Below are 20458 nucleotides of genomic sequence, written 5' to 3'. Positions count from 1 at the left end.
GGGTTAAACGACAAAAAGGCCGTACGGCACGCGACATGGTTGAAATGAATCCATTAAACCCTACACGTGGATTTGGTCAATTTAAAACTAGCGCTTAGCCAGTGATTTAGTCAACCCATTAAAATATTAAAATGCCTTAGCAAGTGAAGTGCACATTGATTACTTAACAACACCACGTTAGCACAAATCCAGATAAGCCTATAAGACCCAGAAGGCTGTAATAAAACGGAATATATTTTTTATATTTTTTTTGCATTGTTCCAAAGATGTGACTACGTTTCTACAGCAAAACAAAAGAGTTTCAACTTGGAAAACAAGCTGAACTTTATTTACTTTTTTTTTTTAATTGTGCTGTCATAGGTGGACAGAATATTTTCGATACAGCCATGACATTTCATTCATTTTAAGTGATGGAACAAGAAAGCAAATCTGTCATTGATATTTTTCCCACCTTTAACAGAGGACGACGTCGTTCATTTGACACAAACGCGAACATTTCAAGTTTGGCACGTCGGGGCTGCCGTCGACACGGAAGTCGTGTTTCACAACCGCGTCAGTGCCTCAGTGCCCCGGCGTGACATTCAGGGGGTTGTCGGATTTGGGGTTGCGTAAAAAGGAGGAATATAAGACCACCCGAGGTCCGACCAAGCTGTTCAAAATGAGAGTATTAAGAGCGGGTTTATGTTTGTCCAAGACGCATCTTCTGTCGACAGGAAGCGTCACCGTTAAAAAGGTAACGTAATGTGGAGGCTGCTGCTCTGATGTGACACCAAATAATGAGGGGGTTTGTATTGATCCTCTTCTCTTAGTCGTTACCTTTACTTACGTTTACTCTCTCTAAAGTCGTTAGGTAAGGCTTGTTCGCTAATAATAAAAAAAAAAAAAGAATTTAGAAAGCAACTGGAGACAAGACTGTGCAATTAATTCTTAAGGTCAATATAGGTCTTTTAAGTGGCAAGTGACATGTGTGTATGCATAAGTCAAGTGTGGCAAGTGAAAGCACTCAGTGCATAGGTTAACTTATTGAATGGACATGAATGTGTTAGTTATTTGGCCCCTGTTGCTGCTTGTGGCTTTATGGCTTCTTGACCATAAGTCAATTAGTGTTGAGCTCATTTACATATTTAAAATTAATTTTCCAAGAAACTTGAAATACAGAAATGTTACTTTTCATGTATACTTTTGTGTGACGTGTGATTGTGGTAGGAGTAAAGGAAGAAAATAAGCCTATTTGGGTGTATTTTGGGCATATTCCATTAGTGTATTGCTCATTTGCATATTCAAATTCATTTTCCAAGAAACTTGTAATATAAAAAATGTTGCATTTCATGGATACTTTCATTGTGTAAAGTTTCATTGTGATAGGAGTAAAGGGAAAAAATAGCCCCATTCGGGTGTATTTTGGGCATATTCCATTAGTGTAAGGCTCATTTGCATATTCAAATTCATTTCCCAAGAAACTTGTAATACAAAAAATGTTGCATTTCATGGATACTTTCATTGTGTAAAGTTTCATTGTGATAGGAGTAAAGGGAAAAAATAGCCCATTGGGGTGTATTGTTGTCAGCACCATAGACTTTATACAGTAAATAATGATGCGAATTAAACATATTTCCCCAACTAGGATTTCTTAGGACTTTTAGTATGTTGTTCTAGACACCTCATAGAAATGATGTATGGTGAAAAACCTTCTGTGACAATTAGTTCTGTCGTAAAACGCTATTTTGCCTGGACTATCTCTCTCTCTGTGTTATCTCTTCAGGTGCTCATCAACAGCTGTCGGGCATGTTCCTCCGGTGTCGTCCCCAACGAGAGGATCCGCAACATCGGCATATCTGCCCACATCGACTCGGGAAAGACCACCCTGACCGAGCGTGTCCTCTACTACACCGGGAGGATAGCAGAGATCCATGAGGTGAGCACAGGCCGTGTCTGTCTGTGTGGGTTCATTAAGGTCTAATACAGGTGTGCAGCCTCAGGTCACGACCCGTTTCTCCCTCCCATGTGCCGTACAGGTGAAGGGTAAAGACGGCGTTGGAGCCACCATGGACTCCATGGAGCTGGAGAGGCAGAGGGGCATCACCATCCAGTCAGCTGCCACATACACCATGTGGAAGAATAACAACATCAACATCATTGACACACCAGGTACTGAACAATTCACTGCACATGGGGCCCATGTTACTCAGTCTTTAAATGTAATTGTACTCAGTTATTCATTCATTCATTCATTCATTTCTTTATTTCAGACCCGAGGGGATCCATATCGCCATAAAAGCACAATAAATTAATAAAAGAAAGACAGAATAAAAGTACAACTAGATAACTAGATATCTGTTCTTGAGTATGTCTAATTAGTGCCAATCACCTTTTACTCCACAGATTGAGTTATTAGCTACCAAAACATATGAAGAACTCAACAGTGAATGCCTTATCAATATATTATTAGGCCATCTGTGACAGATCTGCTTCTAGACAAGTAGTTTATTAATGAATGTTTTGTTTGAGTTGCATTGTGAGTGTAATGTGAAATTGTGAAAACAGATACATTTTTATGTCACTTTTTATGCAAGATTTCCTAAAACATTTCACAGTTGCAGTTTCTCAAATGTGAATGTGCCACTTTTTACAAACTGACCAATCAAGCTGTTATTCTGAGATTAATCAGTGATGAAAATAACCATTTGTTACAGCCATACTTGAAATAGTTTTTTTTTTTTAATGACTTGATCGTAACCAACTACTCGAGCAAACAATTACTATATTTACGTAATAGTATAGTAATCATAATCTTACTAATTTAAAAGTTCTCACTACTACCACCCCCGTTTGTGCTAATTTTAGAAAGTGCAAATAGGTGCAGATGCAGAAACCACCACGTAGTTGATATTTAATGTCAAGAAAGTTATTTGCAAGGGAAAGTTGAAATGTGAATGGTTGAAACAGAAGCAGTGCCATCACAGCTTCTCCTTCTGATCCTGCAGGGCACATAATGCAAGTTGGAAATATCTTTTTCTTAGATCCTCCATGCTTGGTTAATTTCCATATTGTTCAAACCAATTGCCTCCTGTAATTCAAGCAGTTTTTGTGATACAAACCTGAGGCCTCCAAGCCCTCGGTTAAATTACCCCGATCATCACCTCACTTTCGTTGATTTTGTATACTTTAGCCATAGATCTATTCTTCACAAGACTCCCCTCATTTTTAATTATGGCAAAAACATCAGAGCATGCACTGAGCATAAGAAACCAGAATAATTTACTTGCATGTAATAACAGGAGTTTATATATTCAGTTTCATCTGTGTGCAGCTCACAACTCAAAGGTCTTACTAAATCATGTTTACTTTGCCGTGTTTCTAAATGTCAATGTCCCCTCTGTGTGTCATCCAGGTCATGTGGACTTTACCATTGAAGTGGAGCGAGCGCTGCGGGTGCTGGACGGCGCCGTGCTGGTTCTGTGTGCCGTGGGAGGGGTCCAGTGTCAGACCATGACTGTGAACAGACAGATGAAACGCTACAACGTCCCCTTCCTCACCTTCATCAACAAACTGGACCGCATGGGCGCCAACCCTGTCCGAGCCCTGCAGCAGCTGAGGTACAGTATGCAATTGCCCCTAATCCATGTATATTTACTCGATATCCTCTATTTTTATTATAGATCATTTGACTCTAACTTAATATATCCACTAAACTAATTTAGAAATAAACCTACAAATATAATATTGTGTTATTCAGGTCAAACAGCAGCAGTCTGAGCTTCTGTGTCACTGTCTTAAAGGGATAGTAGCATTTTTTTTAAAGTGGGGTTGTATGATCTACAAATAGCCCCTAAGTACTTTAATTGCAGTAGAAGACTCTCTGCACTCCTCCCGTTAGCAACGCCAGCCCATAGCCCTGCCCAGAGATTTACAACATACAGTGTTGTGAACAGACCCAAAGAAATCCACTGCGCTCTGGATCAGCTGATCGGTGCTCAGGTGACGTTAGATCTTCACTTTTTTAAACTCATACAAAGTGCAGCCAAACAGCAGGCTGAAGAGAGAGGACCAGCAGCAGCAGCTCCTCTGTGGCGCTGCAGACAGGCTGCAGACAGGCTGCAGGTGAGCTGGCGTGAGAGCAGAGTGCCGTCTCTTTTTTTCTTTCTTTTTTTTTTTAGCAGCCTTTGTTACAGGTGATAGGCTACATGTCCATGTGCATGTACATGAGAACTGACTTTGAATCGAATAGACACCCAAATATTCACATCCTTCAGTCCAGGCTTTTGAAAAGAGAGTAGCCTATAAAATCAGCTTCATGTAGCAGTTTACTTTAAAATGGTTCAAATATATTGCTGCTGAATAAATCTGAAACATGTGATGTGCATTTTTTTGGGGGAAATATGGCTTCTGATATAATAGTCTGTAGACATCATCATCATTCAACTTTTTCACATGGTCTGGTGTTAATAAAGCAAACTAAAAATCGCAAAAAGAAAATCAAGAATCGGTTGAATCGAAAATCGATTTTGAATCGAATCGTGACCCTAAAAGTCGGAATCGAATCGTGAGCCACCCAAAGATTCACATCCCTAGTACAGAGACCTGCCACAGTGTCATGGTGCATTAATATAAACTTCAACCTCAGAGCTGTCTGTCCTCAGACTGTCCTGACTGTCCCTGAACATCACACAGGGATGCAAAACCCGCTTTTTTCATGACCAATTAGGTGACTTGTGTGAATCGTTCAGATCCAAAGAGTTTTTGTTTTGAGGGGGGGGGGGGGGGGGGGGGGGGGGTCTCAGCTGGGGTCAGTAAAATGTTTTTCTAACAGGCTGACAGTGACAATCACGTGAGGCGAACTCATTCATGGTTTCTGATTATACTAGCCTACCTCCAATGTAGACGCGCGACATGCACGCACGTTACCCAAAGCGGCGACGTCGTTTTTCCCCCCGTGCATGTCCGTGGAGCTGTGATGTCTGTGGAGCTGTGCGCCGCGGACATGCACGGTTCCCTACGTTGCTGTGTCAGGCAGGTGTTTCCACGGAGCTCTGCCCCGTTTCAGAGGTGAAGGAAGCCCTAAAGACGTCGCCTCCGCCATGTAGAATGTGTTCAATTCAAAAAGTGAAACTAACACATTATATAGGCCATTACACACTGAATGGGATGTTAAATCCCATGTCTTTATTTCTTCAGTTTATTTTAATAGTAATAATTATGACTAACATTCAGTGAAGACTTAAAAATCAGTATCTCCAAAATTGAAATATTGCAATGGTTTTTATTTTTTTAAAGCATTTTTAATATAGAAATGTTGGCCTTCTGAAAACTGTCCATCTATATGCACTCAATACTTGGTTGGGGTTGAATTACTGGAAATTGACTTTTCTGTGATATTGTTAATGGTGAACCCCCCCCCCCCCCCCCCAAGACAATTCCTCTCTTTTTTGGTCCTGACCCGTTTGCATCCCTGTCTTCTACTGCAATTAAAGTACTTAGGGGCTATTTGTAGATCATACAACCCCATTTGCTACTATAAAATGCTGCAATACCTTTAAGGCTGAATTCACTGCTTCACATGAAATCATAATGATTGTTCCACAGACAGTTTTCCTGTCTGTAACTTTTGTTTACTGATTGTTCACATTTACATTTTGTCACTTTGCAGAACCAAACTGAATCACAACGCAGCTTTTGTCAGCATCCCCATGGGCCTTGAAGGGAACATGCGTGGCATCATTGACCTTGTGCAGGAGCGGAGCATGTATTTTGAAGGACCATTCGGGTGAGAGATTCCCCTCTAGTAGCTTCAGAGTTTATCTTTGTGTCATTTAGTTATTTTTTTTAACAGCCTAATAACTTTAAATACACACAAAAATCAGGATCTGTTAGTATACAAGCGGTAATTACAAGTGAAACTGATTCTTCTGTCTCTTCCTCCCTGCAGTCAAAATGTCCGCTACGATGAGATCCCCGCTGATTTCCGTGCTGAGGCTGCGGACCGGAGGCAGGAACTGGTGGAGTGTGTGGCCAATTCTGATGAAATCTTGGGAGAGATGTTCTTGGAGGAAAAAATACCTACTAATGATGACCTGAAGGTTTGTGTCTAACAAGTAAAGGACATTGTAAGGTTAAGGGCTGACCAGCGATGTAACAGTTGATCCAGAGGGGAACATGAATCTGTGTAGCAGTGTGTGTGTGTGCAATATCTGTGGAAACATTTCTCTTCGAAACCTCTAAATGTCAACATGCTGATGGTGTGAGAGGACCAAAGTCAGTAGAATTCACCTTCTCAGCATCATGAATATCTTTACAAAATTTTGTGACAATCCATCAAATGTTTAAAAAAAAAATCAAAATCAAAAATGATCTTAAAAGACCGAACCCTCCACCAGCTTCTGAGCTGTTACAAGCTGGATCAGTGTGGCGGCTTTAACCATGCTGCTAATATTCAAGTAAGACATCTCTGAGATCAAGTTATGTACAGTTTGTCTTAAACATGACAAAGTCAAAGGCACATAAAGAGCTTATAGTCATTGCTGCAGCTAGCCCAGGTTCGATTCCCCCCTGCGGCCCTTTGCTGCATGTCGTTCCCCCTCTCTGTCTCCCTGTTTCATGTCCCTCTCTCCAACTGTCCTATCAATAGAGGTGGACTGGCAAAGAAACTCCCGCACACTTTCTTCTTACTTGCAATATTTTTCATTGTTAAAAGGAAAACGTTTCAGTTGTTTAAAGGGATAGTAGCATTTTTTTTAAAGTGGGGTTGTATGATCTACAAATAGCCCCCAAGTACTTTAATTGCAGTAGAAGACTCTCTACACTCCTCCTGTTAGCAACGCCAGCCCATAGCCCTGCCCACAGATTTACAACATACATTGTTGTGAATGGACCCAAAGAAACAGCCTATTTTCGTGGCCTAAAAGAGGTTTTACCTGAAAAAAAAACACAGTTCCATTGTTCGCTATAATATAATTTTTTCCAGCCCCTCAAAGTGCAGGAAAAACACAGTTTTTATTGGGACCCAACCAACTCACGTATCCCTCCGGCCCAGGGTTAGTGCCCGCCGATCAGCAGTTGGTTAGCTCCAAATAAAAACTGTGTTTTTCCTGCACTTTGAGGGGCTGGAAAAAATTATATTATAGCGAACAATGGAACTGTGTTTTTTTTTCAGGTAAAACCTCTTTTAGGCCGCGAAAATAGGCTGTTTCTTTGGGTCCATTCACAACAATGTATGTTGTAAATCTCTGGGCAGGGCTATGGGCTGGCGTTGCTAACGGGAGGAGTGTAGAGAGTCTTCTACTGCAATCAAAGTACTTAGGGGCTATTTGTAGATCATACAACCCCCACTTTAAAAAAAAATGCTACTATCCCTTTAACCTTCTTCAGGGCAAACACAACCGAAACGTTGGCCTTTTAACAATAAAAAATATTGCAAGTAAGAAGAAAGTCTCTTCGCCAGTCCACGTTGCTCTCCTCCTGTGACGCACCGATGTGCAAAAGTGTTTCCACTGCAGCTATCAATAAAGGTAAAAATAGAATACTTAAAAAAAACATGAAAAGAAGCCAACAAACAAAGGTGAAGGTCAGACGGGGATGTTTAAAAGTGAAGAGAATGCATCAGGGGCATGTAACATGTCACTCACTCCTGTGTTCCTTCACCGTCTTGCAGGCTGCAATCCGCAGGGCCACAGTGCAGCGTCTCTTCAGCCCGGTGTTGGTGGGCACAGCACTGAAAAATAAGGGCGTTCAGCCTCTGCTGGACGCCGTCCTGGATTTCCTGCCAAACCCCACTGAAGTGAAAAACTATGCCATCCTAAATGACGAGTGAGTAGGGCGCTCGGTTTGTAAACAAAGTCTGCTCAGATGGAATCGACTCGACACCAGATTCTTGTCTGATAAAGGCTTTTAATGTGAGAATTTGAAATGTGCTTTCACCGTCAGAGATTCAAGTGAGGCTTCGAAGGTCGAAATGAATCCAACCAGAGACGACACACATCCCTACGTGGGTCTGGCCTTCAAACTGGAGGTGAGAAACACTGTTGAAATCTGTTTTGTCTGATGTTTTTTGCAGCACCTTCTTCATTCTTGGTGTTTTGCTCAACAGGAAGGTCTCGTTGTGTCACGACTTGCCGTTTCCTGTGGTCTTTCTCATTAACAGGCAGGGAGATTTGGTCAGCTGACATACGTGCGGGTGTACCAGGGCTGCCTGAAAAAGGGCGAATACATCTACAACACACGCACCAGCAAAAGGGTCCGAGTTCAGAGGCTCGTGCGACTCCACGCTGACCAGATGGAGGTGAGAGCGTGCACGGTGTGCGTCAGCGGGTCGTCAGGGGAGTCGGTTTTCCACCAGTGGTTTGCAGTTAAAAGAGCAGATAAACATGACTGGCCAAAACACTTAGGTTCCTCTTTCAGCTCCACTGAAGTGTGGAGATAACAACCACTTCCCCTGTGACACCAGGGTGAAATGTTTCCATTCAACTTGCATCAAAACAAGATGTGAAACATAAAAAATAAGACATGTTAATTAAATATTTATTTATAACTGCCAGTTGTTGGAAATAAGACATTTGAGTCAACCCAGCCCTGAAATCACAAAAAACAACATGTGCTCTTGTTTCTGTCGATCTCATCGGTGTCCCTGCTGTTTCAGGACGTGGATGAGGTTTATGCAGGAGACATCTGTGCTCTGTTTGGGATCGACTGTGCCAGTGGAGACACTTTTACATCCAGGACCAGCGCCAACCTCTCAATGGTGAGTAGCGTTAATGTTTTCTCTTGGACAGAGACCAGTGAAAGAGCAAATAGCCCGGCTCATATGAAGATGTTTCTGAAAATGATTCCTCTTTTCCCTCGTTATTCCAAAATGTTCAGACCCTCCAGTGTTCATTTGTCGCCTTCTTATCCCACAGGAGTCAATCCACGTCCCAGAGCCTGTCATCTCTATGTCAATGAAGCCCACCAACAAGGTAGAGAATTCTACTCCAGTGTACTTTGTATGTCCAGGGTATCCGCGGGGTCTTGAAAAGTATTAAAAGGTGATAAATCAATTTTGGGAAAATTAAGACCCTTAAAAAGTATTAAAAAGTCTTTTCACGACTTTATAAAGTCTTAAATTTTGAGGGTATTTTTTTCTGAATTAGCTGTCCAAGAGTTTGAGTCCTAAAAAACATTGTGAAAGTGTGTGAATTTATTCATTTTATCAAAAAACAAAGATGAACCAGTACATAAAAAAGAAAAGAAGATTGTTGTTTTTGTTTTTTGAGAGTGGAGCAATTTTTTATTTTTATTTTTTGATAAACTTTGCCTTTGATTTCTTATCCCAGCCTATTTTGAATTCTGTTGTATCATAGTGGTCTAAAGTCTTTATCACAAACTAAAACTGTTACGTTAAAAGTGTCACTGATGTAAATGGTTACAGCTTGAAGTGGCGGTGAGGTATTAAAAATATTGAGAAGGTATTGAAAAAGTCTTAAAAAGGTTTTAGAATTAACTTCAAGATTCCTGTATATACCCTGATGTCTGAATACCATCTCTAACTCTTTGCTGTTTTGTATCTGGACAGAACGACCTGGACAAATTCTCCAAAGGTATCAACCGGTTCACCAGAGAAGATCCAACGTTCAGAGTTCACTACGACACAGAGAGCAAAGAAACCATCATCTCAGGGATGGGTGAGCTGCATCTGGAGATCTACTCTCAGGTACCCACTCAAAAGTTATTTATGTTTAATACAAGATGTCCTTTAATAACTGGGACTGATTCTGTGATTGGAAGTCACCTGCGAAGATTTTGACGTATACTAAGATAAATTTAAGCTGCCATAAAGGGAAAGGAAGGGAATTAAATCTATAAATGTCAGGCAATAAAATTAAATGCATCATAAATGTGGTTTTCCCGCTTGTGTTTTGAAGGAATTTTCTTTTTAAACCCAGTATCTGATCTGTGTTTCTGTGGGGTTTCCACTTATTTGTTTTGGTCTGTTGTTTCAGAGGATGGAGCGGGAGTACAACTGTCCCTGTGTGATGGGGAAGCCCAAAGTGGCCTTCAGAGAGACCATCACTGGTTCTGTGCCGTAAGTCCTGACGTACACACAAACACACACACACACACACACACACAATAAGTATTAAACACTTTATTTTGGTTACATACTCTCACAACCAAGAGCACAGGACAATTAAAGGATATAATATCATTATGTAGATAATACAAACTCCACCTTTCTGTGGTTTAAAAAAAAGTTTGTGCTGCAAACGTCAACAGCCGACGGCCTCATCGTAAACACGTTGATGCTACTCGGTATTTGAACACAAGACGTGAGCACCGGGATTTGGTTACAGTGGCAGTGTGATGATTGTCAGCAGTTCAGTCTGTGGTTGGAGGTTCTTCACGGTTATGGCTGTGAGGAAGCTGCTCCATCTGCAGCACTTTAACTCCCTCTGATGGAGACCAGCTGAACAGCACCTTCCAGTGAATGATTTCCTGCAAAAACGCAAACACAACCTGTCAGATAAACTCAACTTATTAGGTTGTGACGCTGTTCCTCGCATGGTATTCGAGTCACTAATGGACCAGACCAAAGTTTACTAGTGGGGGCACTAGTTCTGAATTTATTAGCTGTTTCAAAGGCTGCTGACTTTGGTAAAACGATGAGTTTACCTGTTTAGTGAGAAACTATAGGACAAATTAATCAGTTTTCTTCTCATTATTAAATGATTGAACAGTTACTATGTGTCTAAGAAATGTAAAGTGAAAGATCTGAGCATTTTTTAGTTACGGAAGTTACGGAAACCATATTGTTCCAATTATCATATAGATTCATATACATTTTAATGTTTGTGTAGGATGATGATAAAAAATAATCATTAATGATCATTTTCAGTTGTATTAAATGGGTTTAATATGATAAGTGGTTACCTGGGACACCATCTCATGCAGCAGTATATGATAGTCAAATTTCAGCTGGTTGTTCTCAGTTTCCTGCAGCAGACAAGATAAAATGTTACTGGTTTAATCCTCGGCCTGTGTGCAGCCTCCAGAGAAAATAGCAGAGCAAGTGCTTGGTCTGCAGAACCTTGTTTGACCGATGACTGGCACGTATTGACTAGATTAAAGGGATAGTTCAACATTTTGGGAGTGGGTTTGTCGTGGGAATTTTTCCACCACAGGTTCATTACCTTTAATTGTCGGTGCAAGCTGTTTTTAGAACGGCGGAGCAGAGCCGTGAGCTGCTCAGAGCTACGCTACAGAGGCTAATGGGATTTCTTGGTTTCCCTCATCAAACTCATCAAATACACAATCCAACAACTCCAAAATGCTCTCGTTGACAAGTTGTGACCTGCACATTCACCACGCTATGAGATAATAACAGAACGTTACGAGACAGAGTTGTTTTCAAGGTAAATTCATGCAAAACCACTGATGCATGTTCCCGTCAGGGGCTGTTTTTCAGCAAGCAGTCTCTGACTTTGCCTCGAAAACAACTCTGTCTGGTAACGTTCTGTTATTATCTCATAGCGTGATGAATGTGCAGGTCACAACTTGTCCACCAGAGCGTTGTGGAGTTGTTGGATTGTGTATTTGATGAGTTTGATGAGGGAAACCAAGAAATCCCATTAGCCTCCGTAGTGTAGCTCTGAGCAGCTCGTGGCTCTGCTCCGCCGTTCTAAAAATAGCTTGCACCGACAATTAAAGGTAACGAACCTACTGCTATGACTATAGCGATTATGGCAACGGGCCAATTTGCCAAAAGGTTGAACTATCCCTTTAAACTGTCGCAAGGAGACGATGTTGTATCGTTATGTAGAATAACATTTCTAAAGTGCGTGTTCGTAGAAATCCTGTCATTCCCAGACGTACGAGTCGGGAGTTCTCCAGTGGATCCGACGGCGGATAAAACAACATACCAGCTGTGTGACGTTGGCCACCTGAGCCATGTTGTACAGAGTGTTTTCAGTCGATTGGTTCAGCATGACGAAGCTGGAGGCCACGGCGCCCAGGTGCCAGAGAGGCTCCATCTCTGGCTCGATGCGACCGTGGCTGTCTGTTGGTCAGAGCGTCATGGACGACAGTTAGACCGGATGTGTAGCAGGGTCCAAAAGTCACATGTGGTTTTGTGGTGTACAAGGAGATTACAGATACAAGATCAGTGAGGACAGGCGTTTGCATTGTGTTAATTATGTCAGGGTTCGGTTGAAAACCACAAACCCCTCCAACATTGTGGAAATCCCAGAGTGCTGCAATCTGAGACTGTTGATGTTGTGTAACCGTTGTCTTCGTATGTTGATTACTAGCAGTTTGTAGTTTGTTTTAATGCACCCACCTGGTAAGTTTGCTGCCTGCAGGCTTTGGTTCTTGTATTGTTGGTAAAAAGCCTCTTCTTGAGCCTTGGTATTGATTTTCTGCAGCTCCTCACACGGGGCCTGGACCTGGGGTGAGCTCTGCTGCTGCTGCTGCTGCTGCTGCTGCTGCTGCTGCTCCCCTCCTCTTGGAAAAAACACCTCCGCAGAGCAGTTGGCGGTGCTCTGTGGGAGACAGACAGAGGGTGAGGGGGGAGGCAGGTTTGGTGAGAGAAACAGGTGGAGGAGAGCATGCAGAGCAAAGGCGTAGTCCAGGCGGGCGTTGCCATGGCAGCCGGTGACTCAGCGTTGCACCACAGTGTCTGAACGTGAACCACTGCTGACCTTCTCTTTAGTAAATCGTGTCATACCTGGTGATTTATGCTCACGCTGCTGAAGACACCGATTATCCAACCGTGCTTCACACCCACAAGTTGCTTAAAACATCTTTTCGTAAACACAATGTGAATGCACTGCTTTTAACTCTTGTTGACAGTAAATGCAGGTAATTAGACACAGAGAAGTCAATTTAGATGCAAAGAGAATCCACCACTTAAGCATCACAGGGTTTTATGATCTGATTCAGGGATAAATTAACTCTAGATATTAAGCTTTATTCTACATTAAGGACACTTAACATCTGCGGACATAATTAGACTTCAGAGATAATTGTGGTTAGTTTTCAATGCTTTCTCACTGTTGTTGTCATACTAATGAAAATAACTCCTGACACCCATCTGAAAGTCTGATTTATAATAAGAAAAGAAATCCTACCTTGCTGGTAAAGTCCTGCACTGAGATGTCCAGCCGATACTTTCTCCCAGAGTCGGCTACATCCTGAAAGGGAAGTGAACCATAATCAGAACTTTAACTCCATCACATTTCCATACATAGGTTCACATTTCAATAGTGAAGTGAACTGACCTCTGCGTTCCCACCGCGGACCTTGTGCAGTGCGAACACCTTGAACGGCGAGCCGTAGCGGGTGTTGAGGTAGTGTTGGACCACCTTGGCCGCCCTCTGAGCAGGGTAGTGGTTGGGGTTCAGCTCGCCGGTCGCCATCACATCACCCTCAAGTTCGTCTTCTAGTGGTACTTTTTGCTGTTTTTCCCCCAGAAAGTAAAAAGGAGATGATGAAGTGAGCAAGAATATATGAGAGCAGAAACAGGGATGGGCCTCAGGTGCCTGACGTACTTTGACCCAGAGGTGTCGGCAGCAGGGTGGAGCTTTGTCCTTCTAGATCAGTTTGTGTTGAGATATGAAAGAGCCTGAAACACCAGGGGGACACCCACTGAGCAAAGAGGGAAGTGGGAAGCGAATGTGTAGAAGTAACAGGGTGAAAGGTGCACGGGTTGAAAAACTGTGACAGTGAATTAGATAAGGGAGTCTGATTCTTGCCTGGAGCTGGAGCGCTGAGATTTGGGCAGGTGGAAAGTTTTATCTGTTCGGTGTTCAGAGTCAGCTGCTCCGCATGCGAGTGGAAAGATTACTTCCCACTTCCTTTCACACCAGAGCTCTTTGAGCACCGCCCCCTTTTTTAAAGACACAGACCTGCTTTACTCTTCAGCCTGACAGAACATGCACTGCAGGAAAATGAACTCTTTACAGTAAATGTTATATAGAGATCAGATTTGCTGTTGTTTGCAGCTGTTGAATCAATTTGATAGATAAGACTGGAGTTTAATGTCGGCCTGGGTTCTTAAAGCTAGAGCCTTTTGAAGAATTATATATGTTAAATATATTGTTTTTATTGGTTGATGTATTTTAGAACAAACCAACACACACCAAAGTTGTCAACAAGGCTGGTTGCTCAGTTGACTCAATGAATCAGAAATAGTAGCTGACCAATATCTGAATGTCTATTTATGCAGACAACACTTGAATAAATAAGGTGACAAACGGTCCCACTGTGTCGTTCCTCCCTAATCACATGGATATGATGTGTCCTGTTTGCCGTAGGTTTGAATTCACCCACAAGAAGCAGACCGGAGGCTCGGGGCAGTACGGTAAAGTGATGGGCGTCCTGGAGCCTCTCGACACGGAGCATTTCACCAAGGTGGAGTTTGAAGACCAGACAGTCGGTACCAACATCCCAAAGCAGTTTGTACCCGCTGTCGAAAAGGTGAGAACTCCCGACTTTCACGTGGTCACAGTCCAGCATCAGAGTTTATTGGAACGCATAGGAAAAATACTTTCTTCCCCATCATGCTGCAGGGCTACAGAGATGCTTGTGAGAAAGGACCTCTGAGCGGACACAAGATCTCAGGAGTGCGATTCCTCCTGGAGGACGGAGCTCATCACATGGTCGACTCCAACGAGATCTCCTTCATCCGTGCAGGAGAGGGCGCTGTAAAGCAAGGTGACGCTTCAGTTCACTTCCCTGTTGTCATTTCATCCTGCTCTTGGTCCGTTTTGTAAATGTGGCCTTCAACGTCCTCTCCCCACAGCCATGGAAAAGGCCAACGTGGTCATCCTGGAGCCGATCATGACGGTGGAAATCGTAGCACCTCAGGAGTTTCAGGGAGCGGTCATTTCTGGTGTGAACCGTCGCCATGGTGTCATCACAGGACAGGACGGTGCTGAGGGATACTTCACTCTGTATGCTGATGTGAGTCTGTGTTATTCGCGTGCGGCCACAGCGTTTTAACGCACTATATTTATCCAATCATCCTCTCTGTTGTTTGTATACGAGTCATTTCAGCATGTTTCTCCCAACAGATTCCACTCAACGACATGTTTGGCTACGCCACAGAGCTGCGCTCCTGCACTGAAGTAAGTCCAAACCAAACACTGGAAAACTCTGTTGTCTAATATAGCGCAGATCGTGTTGAGCATCCGGAGGAGAAAGCAAGTGCATTTCAGGAATGAGGGCCAAAAAATGAGACACAAGAGTCAGATTATCTTATGAAAAAAGACTGAAAAAAAGAAATATGAACGTTGTGTTGAGTCAGTGTCACAGTGTCATTATAAAACTGGTTATTACGTTTTAATTCATGGGCTGAGTTTACATTAGTATCCATGGTAGTGTCATCAATCTTCAGCAATCACAGCTGGACGACTTCAATAATACATGAAAGCCTCACGAAACGTAACATGTGTTTGTGTTTGTCCAGGGAAAAGGCGAGTACACCATGGACTACAGCAGGTACCAGCCCTGCCTGCCCGTCACTCAGGATGAGCTCATCCACAAATACTTAGAGGCCACAGGGCAGCTGCCCACCAAGAGGAACAAGTGGAAGAGCTGAAAACTGTCTACTCAACTGTACACTGTTGGACTTTGACATGACAGCCGTCCCCCCCGGTAGACACCACTTCTGTCCATCATCAACCCATGACTCGACAATAAGGCAGGCTTTAACTCATGGAGCCAAATGAAACTTGACTTTTTACTTTATTTGTTCTGTAGTTGGAGTTAATCTTCCTCCCAAATAACTGACCCCTGTGTAAGACTTACTGTATTTATTACTTTGATTTTAAGACGATTTGACCTCTAAGCTCGGCTGTCAGGATTTTGTAAGATGGTTGTCGGTAAGGAAAGCTCAGTGTTTTGATTTGAGCTTTCAGTGGCTTTTGTACTATGTACAGAAAGGTTGTGTTGTAATAATGAATGCGGCAAAGATACATATCCTACTTTTACGTGTCGTTTTTTTCCGGTACAGATCATTTTTCTTGCAAAGCGAGACTTAAGCAGGAAAATCACATTTGCAGTGCAACTTATTAGCTCCAAAACACACTGGTAAAACAGTTCCTCCTCACCTGTCCGAAGTCAGAGAAGTCTGTGTCGTCTTCCGTCTCTGGTACACTGTTGGGATGAGCCAACACGTCCACTGAGTCAGAATCGGGTCTGGTGGTCACGGTGGGGCTCCCAGTCGCCCCCATTATCACAGCAATTACCACAACTAGGATCAAGCTCAAGCCCATTATAGTGAAGCTGCGAAACACAGATGCTGGAGAAAAGGAAAAACAACTTGTGTGAAAGAGTGCAAACAGGGAAATGGCCCTCCTGTCAGTGTGGAGTTATATAACGAGGAGGAGGAGGGGGGAAGCGGAGAGAAGACGTTGTCCAGATCCTGCTGTCTTCTTGGCACGATCTGTTTATTTTTTTCCCCCTCTTAGCTAAACAAAACGTTCCACTTTATCTTGTTCTGGTCCTCGTGTGCTCCCATGCAACCCACTTAAGCTGTCAGCCGCCGACTGATTCAGCACCCTCACAAGAAGAAACGATCCGTTCAGACGTCGTTTATCCCATCAGAGCTGCTGCTGCTGCTGAGGCAGGTGTGATTAATACGTGAACTTGACGAATTGCAGCCGCGCTCCGGTCCACAGCACGTTTCACCCAGCCAAATTAAACACGTCCTGGCAATTTGAGGGGAGTTAAAATGTGAAATCTGCTCTGTTGAGGACGGAGGATTACGCTGGAGAGTCAAGTTGTGCAACATCCAAGAGGACAGCTAGAAAAATAGGCTCATTATAAGACATCTACAGGATATTCCCACAGGAAGCGATTCTTAATATCCACTATCTATCAAGTAAAACCTCTGAGATTCTTCACAGACCTGAAACCAAGATCCTTGTCTTAGTATTAGTGTCTGTTTGGCTGATTTTTGTTGATGAAACAAGACGGTTTAGAGAGGAATAACAAAATTCTCCTTCATTCTTGACCTCAAAAACAGTTTACAAAACAATGTCACTGTTGAGAGAAGAAGAGGAACTTGGAGCTGAAGCCCTTAGGTTCCTAGAACAGATGAAGAAATGGATGTCTGTCTGATATTTCACAAATATGTTGGGTGTTCCTCCGTGTTTTGCAAAGCAGCATCTGATTCCCAGACTCTTTAATTCATGGGCATAACTCTGATGATGTGCTCTAGTTTCATGTTTTCCTATTACATTTCTTTTGCTCCAGTTTGAATCATCATTAGGGCTGCAATTAATGATTCATAATGTGGCAATTATTTTCACAATCACCATTCCTCAGAGTCTAAAGTTGTGCTTTCAAATGCCGTTATTTGTCTAACCAACAGTCAGAAACCCAGAGACGAAAGAATATTTGGTTGATCTACTAATGATTTCGGCTTTAATCAGATGATACTTCCTACAAATGGAGGAAAAATGAAGGGACAGTAAAACTTTAATGACTCTTCGTGTGTTCTACAAAATCATAACTGACAGACAATCAGCAAAAGACAAAAAACAAATCATAAACAAGGTTTTTCCATCACTTCTGATGGATCTGAAAATCAACTGAGCAGCACAACAAAAACTACAAGAACATAAGAATCTCTCGGCAATAGTCAATAATACTTTTGTTGTATACAGAAATCAAACACTGGAGGAGGGTGTAGCTTTATTACAGGCTTTTAAGACACAGAGCACATCTCGGTCAGCTTGCTCTTCTTTCTCCTCTTCTTCACGTGAGGCACCTGTTGGAGAATCGGTGCACGCTGAGCCTCATGTTCACTACGCCCACCGCCCGTCTCATATTCTCTTATCCGCTGCTTTTCACATTCATCGTCGCCGTCGTCGTTCCCCAGCTGCTCATCTCGAGGCAGGTTATCAATGAGTTCGTACAGGGTGAAGATACTGAAGCAGATTTCATCGTAGGCCGTTTTGGTACCGCACTCGAACAGGCAGGCGAAGGCCACGGCGGGCGGGGCCCCGGGTGAGGGGGGCAGCTCCAGATAGGCCAGGTCAGAGTAGGCGCTGGGGCCCTCGTAGATCACCCACGGGCCACGCCAGCTGTCCGGGTCGCGGGGAAATAAGCTGAGGAACATGCCCAGATCCTTGCGTGCAGTTGTCCATGTCGGGTGGGAGTACACCACCCAGGTGGGGGTGAGGAAATCTGGAGGGGGGCTGTGCTTAAGTGGCAAAGGGCCGGTGGAGGCAGAGGTGACGGCTGCAGAGGGAGAGGGGGTGCTGTGAGTGTAGTGAGTCATGCAGGACGTCCTGTGTCTGGAGCGGTGTATAGGTTGGTGTAACTGCTGGTTAAGACTTCGGCATAGATGTAATGGGGCAGGGAATCCAACAATGCTACCATGACAACCGTTCCGAGGCTCCACCAGCCTCTGCACCAGCTGCCCCTCCTGAAATACAGCTCCATCGTCCAGACTGAGGGCCTGCACCCTGTAGCCCAGGGGGCTGCGAGCGTTACAGTACAACACGTTCGTCCCGTCCTCTTCATCCACAGACACCATCTGACACTCCACGCTCTCCGGGCCCGGCACCGCCTCCCCGAACCGCCACGTTCTCCCATGGGTGTCGCTGTGAAAGCAGAAGGCGTGAGGGTTGGTCTGGCAGAGGTGACCGAAGCACTCCTTGCACTCGATGTGGTAGGCGTAGGCAGGGACGAGCAGGCGGCCTGACTTCAGCTGGATGCCGTGTCCCGGACCCAGAGCAAAAGTGGCCCATTCTGCAAGGAGGGAAGAAAAAAACAAGATACAGATGTTATGTCAAAAATTGGAAGAAAGACAAAAAAGGAGTCATTTTGAATCCTCTGACCTTTGATAGTGTCTCCAATCACTTTCTTGGTAAGGTCCGTGACACCGGTCCAGGTGTCTCCGTCGTCTGTGCTGCAGATGTAGCAGAGTCGGGTCACGTTTTTGCCCGTCACCAGCTGGTAGGACTCTGAGGTGTGGCCCAAAACAGCGATGAAGAACAAGAAGAGAGTACCTGTGAACTCGTCGTACACCGGGCACGGGTTCATGGAGCGGTGGCCTGTTAGAAAAGCAGTGCCCAGGACACGCATGTCCTCCCACTGGAGCAGCAGTGGATCAGATACAGTGATGTGATGCAGGAATATGGGACAACAAATAAAGAAAGAAAAAACAAACCAACTGAGCAACACTTTAATTATAAAACACATATTTTCTCAGTCGTTTGCAGACTAGAAGGTTGTGATTGTATTGTAACCTTTGCAACTTGACCTATGTCTTGGTACTCATCTCATATTTGTTCCAGTATCAATGTGAATATTTACTTGTCGGAAAACCTTGATTTGCTTTATATTTCTAACAAGTTCTTTTGCTTTTATGTGGTTAACAAAAACTGACCTCAACATAGTTTCTGTAGAAAGTGCCTTTCCTCATGACCAGCAGATGAGCCTGAGAGTCAGATGGGCTGAGCCTCTCCTCACAGAAGGCCAGGAAGGACTTGGAGTGGGACAGGTACAGCAGCGCTGGGACTCTGTACGTCACTCCGTTTGGCTCTTTGTGGAAGAGCACCGACCTCGCTGGAAAATAGGGTGACCTCATACTCTCCGGTGTGTGAATAGTGTTGAGTAACTCCAAGGCCTCTGAAGAGAAAAGTGCCATTTTTTTAAAAGCCTGTCTTGAAAACAACAAGCAAAATCACCCTCAGTCATGAAACTGCAAACACCTTTTTGCGCTTTTCTTAATTTGAAAACATTGTCTGCAGAAAGAGGACTTCTGCTGCAATCATGTTAAACAAAAAGACAGGAGAAATTATTACTGCATGAAAGATCTGCTTCAGTGTTCACATGGACTCACCTGATGACGTTTTTGTGAGACAATACTCTGTACTTAGACACAGTGCAGAGAGTAAACACACAGGAGGATAGAAGAAGACATGCAGCTAAAACAAGGACAACAGATAAGATAATGTACATGAAGAGCAAACAGGCAGATAAAAGTATGCAGTGACGGACGAAGCTGTTACTGTAAACAGGGACACAGAGAGTGAAGTAAGATGAAACAAGACACTGTGGGATGAGGTAATCATGGGACACAGAAAACAGGTACAAAACAACTGAGCAAACAGAGGAGCAACAAGCATAAAACTGACAATGAATCACAATTAAACTACACCTCTATAAACATACAAAACCATAGACCACAAATCTATAAACAGGGAACAGAATTATAGAAAATAAACTATACACCATACACAGGTATCATTGTCTGTTTGGATCTACATAGGATTTTACGTGCATCTTATTGCACAGTTTGTATTTCAAACTGTGACACATCAAATTTGAAAGTTCTGCATATGTTCTGGTATTGCAGGGGTGTTGAACTCATTTAGATTCAATTTAAGATATGGTGCAAAAGAATCTGATTAAAATTGTAAGTCAACTGAATCTTTAACTCACCAAAGAGTGTCTGGAAAAAGCCCAGTTTCAGAGG

At 43.3% G+C, this 20458-nt stretch overlaps 3 protein-coding genes across 4 annotated transcripts; 1 reads left to right on the top strand and 2 right to left on the bottom strand.

Moving 5' to 3' along the window:
- The first annotated feature begins 519 nt into the window (after nucleotides 1-519).
- Nucleotides 520-16007, top strand: gfm1 (G elongation factor, mitochondrial 1). The gene is made up of 18 exons (XM_083984358.1): nucleotides 520-733; nucleotides 1763-1915; nucleotides 2016-2148; nucleotides 3392-3596; nucleotides 5648-5764; nucleotides 5927-6077; nucleotides 7649-7803; nucleotides 7921-8005; nucleotides 8138-8275; nucleotides 8633-8734; nucleotides 8892-8948; nucleotides 9545-9682; nucleotides 9972-10054; nucleotides 14280-14442; nucleotides 14535-14679; nucleotides 14768-14928; nucleotides 15039-15092; nucleotides 15434-16007. The coding sequence occupies exons 1-18, from the start codon at nucleotides 659-661 to the stop codon at nucleotides 15563-15565; spliced, it is 2247 nt and encodes a 748-aa protein (XP_083840484.1). The 5' UTR covers nucleotides 520-658; the 3' UTR covers nucleotides 15566-16007.
- On the bottom strand, nucleotides 10078-17606 carry lxn (latexin). 2 transcript variants are annotated; one of them, XM_083984363.1, is made up of 7 exons: nucleotides 16077-17606; nucleotides 13245-13421; nucleotides 13095-13157; nucleotides 12305-12506; nucleotides 11889-12025; nucleotides 10900-10962; nucleotides 10078-10464 (listed from the first exon to the last, which is right to left on the bottom strand). In XM_083984363.1, exons 1-7 carry the CDS (start codon nucleotides 16239-16241, stop codon nucleotides 10348-10350), a joined length of 924 nt encoding a protein of 307 aa, XP_083840489.1. In that variant the 5' UTR covers nucleotides 16242-17606; the 3' UTR covers nucleotides 10078-10347. The 2 variants fall into 2 exon arrangements, with proteins under 2 accessions (XP_083840489.1, XP_083840490.1); XM_083984364.1 differs by lacking the exon at nucleotides 16077-17606 and adding an exon at nucleotides 13515-14269.
- Nucleotides 17607-17621: 15 nt separating this feature from the next.
- neu4 (sialidase 4) lies at nucleotides 17622-19573 on the bottom strand. Its single transcript, XM_083984365.1, has 3 exons — nucleotides 19367-19573; nucleotides 18816-19071; nucleotides 17622-18726 (listed from the first exon to the last, which is right to left on the bottom strand). Exons 1-3 carry the CDS (start codon nucleotides 19565-19567, stop codon nucleotides 17678-17680), a joined length of 1506 nt encoding a protein of 501 aa, XP_083840491.1. The 5' UTR covers nucleotides 19568-19573; the 3' UTR covers nucleotides 17622-17677.
- Between the last annotated feature and the right edge of the window lie 885 nt (nucleotides 19574-20458).

Source organism: Trachurus trachurus (genome assembly GCF_905171665.1).
Source record: "Trachurus trachurus genome assembly, chromosome: 13".
NCBI classification, from domain to species: domain Eukaryota; kingdom Metazoa; phylum Chordata; class Actinopteri; order Carangiformes; family Carangidae; genus Trachurus; species Trachurus trachurus.
Note: the sequence above shows the minus strand (reverse complement) of the source record. Positions and strands in the feature narration are given on the sequence as shown.

Coding starts and splice junctions, on each gene's coding strand:
- neu4 (XM_083984365.1), bottom strand. CDS start 19,567: ATGAGGTCACCCTATTTTCCAGCGAGGTCGGTGCTCTTCCACAAAGAG. Junction 19,072..19,366: donor TCTACAGAAACTATGTTGAG/GTCAGTTTTTGT, acceptor CTGCTGCTCCAG/TGGGAGGACATGCGTGTCCT. Junction 18,727..18,815: donor GATTGGAGACACTATCAAAG/GTCAGAGGATTC, acceptor CCCTCCTTGCAG/AATGGGCCACTTTTGCTCTG.
- gfm1 (XM_083984358.1), top strand. CDS start 659: ATGAGAGTATTAAGAGCGGGTTTATGTTTGTCCAAGACGCATCTTCTG. Junction 734..1,762: donor GAAGCGTCACCGTTAAAAAG/GTAACGTAATGT, acceptor TTATCTCTTCAG/GTGCTCATCAACAGCTGTCG. Junction 14,680..14,767: donor AGAGGGCGCTGTAAAGCAAG/GTGACGCTTCAG, acceptor CTCTCCCCACAG/CCATGGAAAAGGCCAACGTG.
- lxn (XM_083984363.1), bottom strand. CDS start 16,241: ATGGGCTTGAGCTTGATCCTAGTTGTGGTAATTGCTGTGATAATGGGG. Junction 12,507..13,094: donor TGCAGGACTTTACCAGCAAG/GTAGGATTTCTT, acceptor TGTCTCCCACAG/AGCACCGCCAACTGCTCTGC. Junction 12,026..12,304: donor GCAGGCAGCAAACTTACCAG/GTGGGTGCATTA, acceptor TCTGACCAACAG/ACAGCCACGGTCGCATCGAG.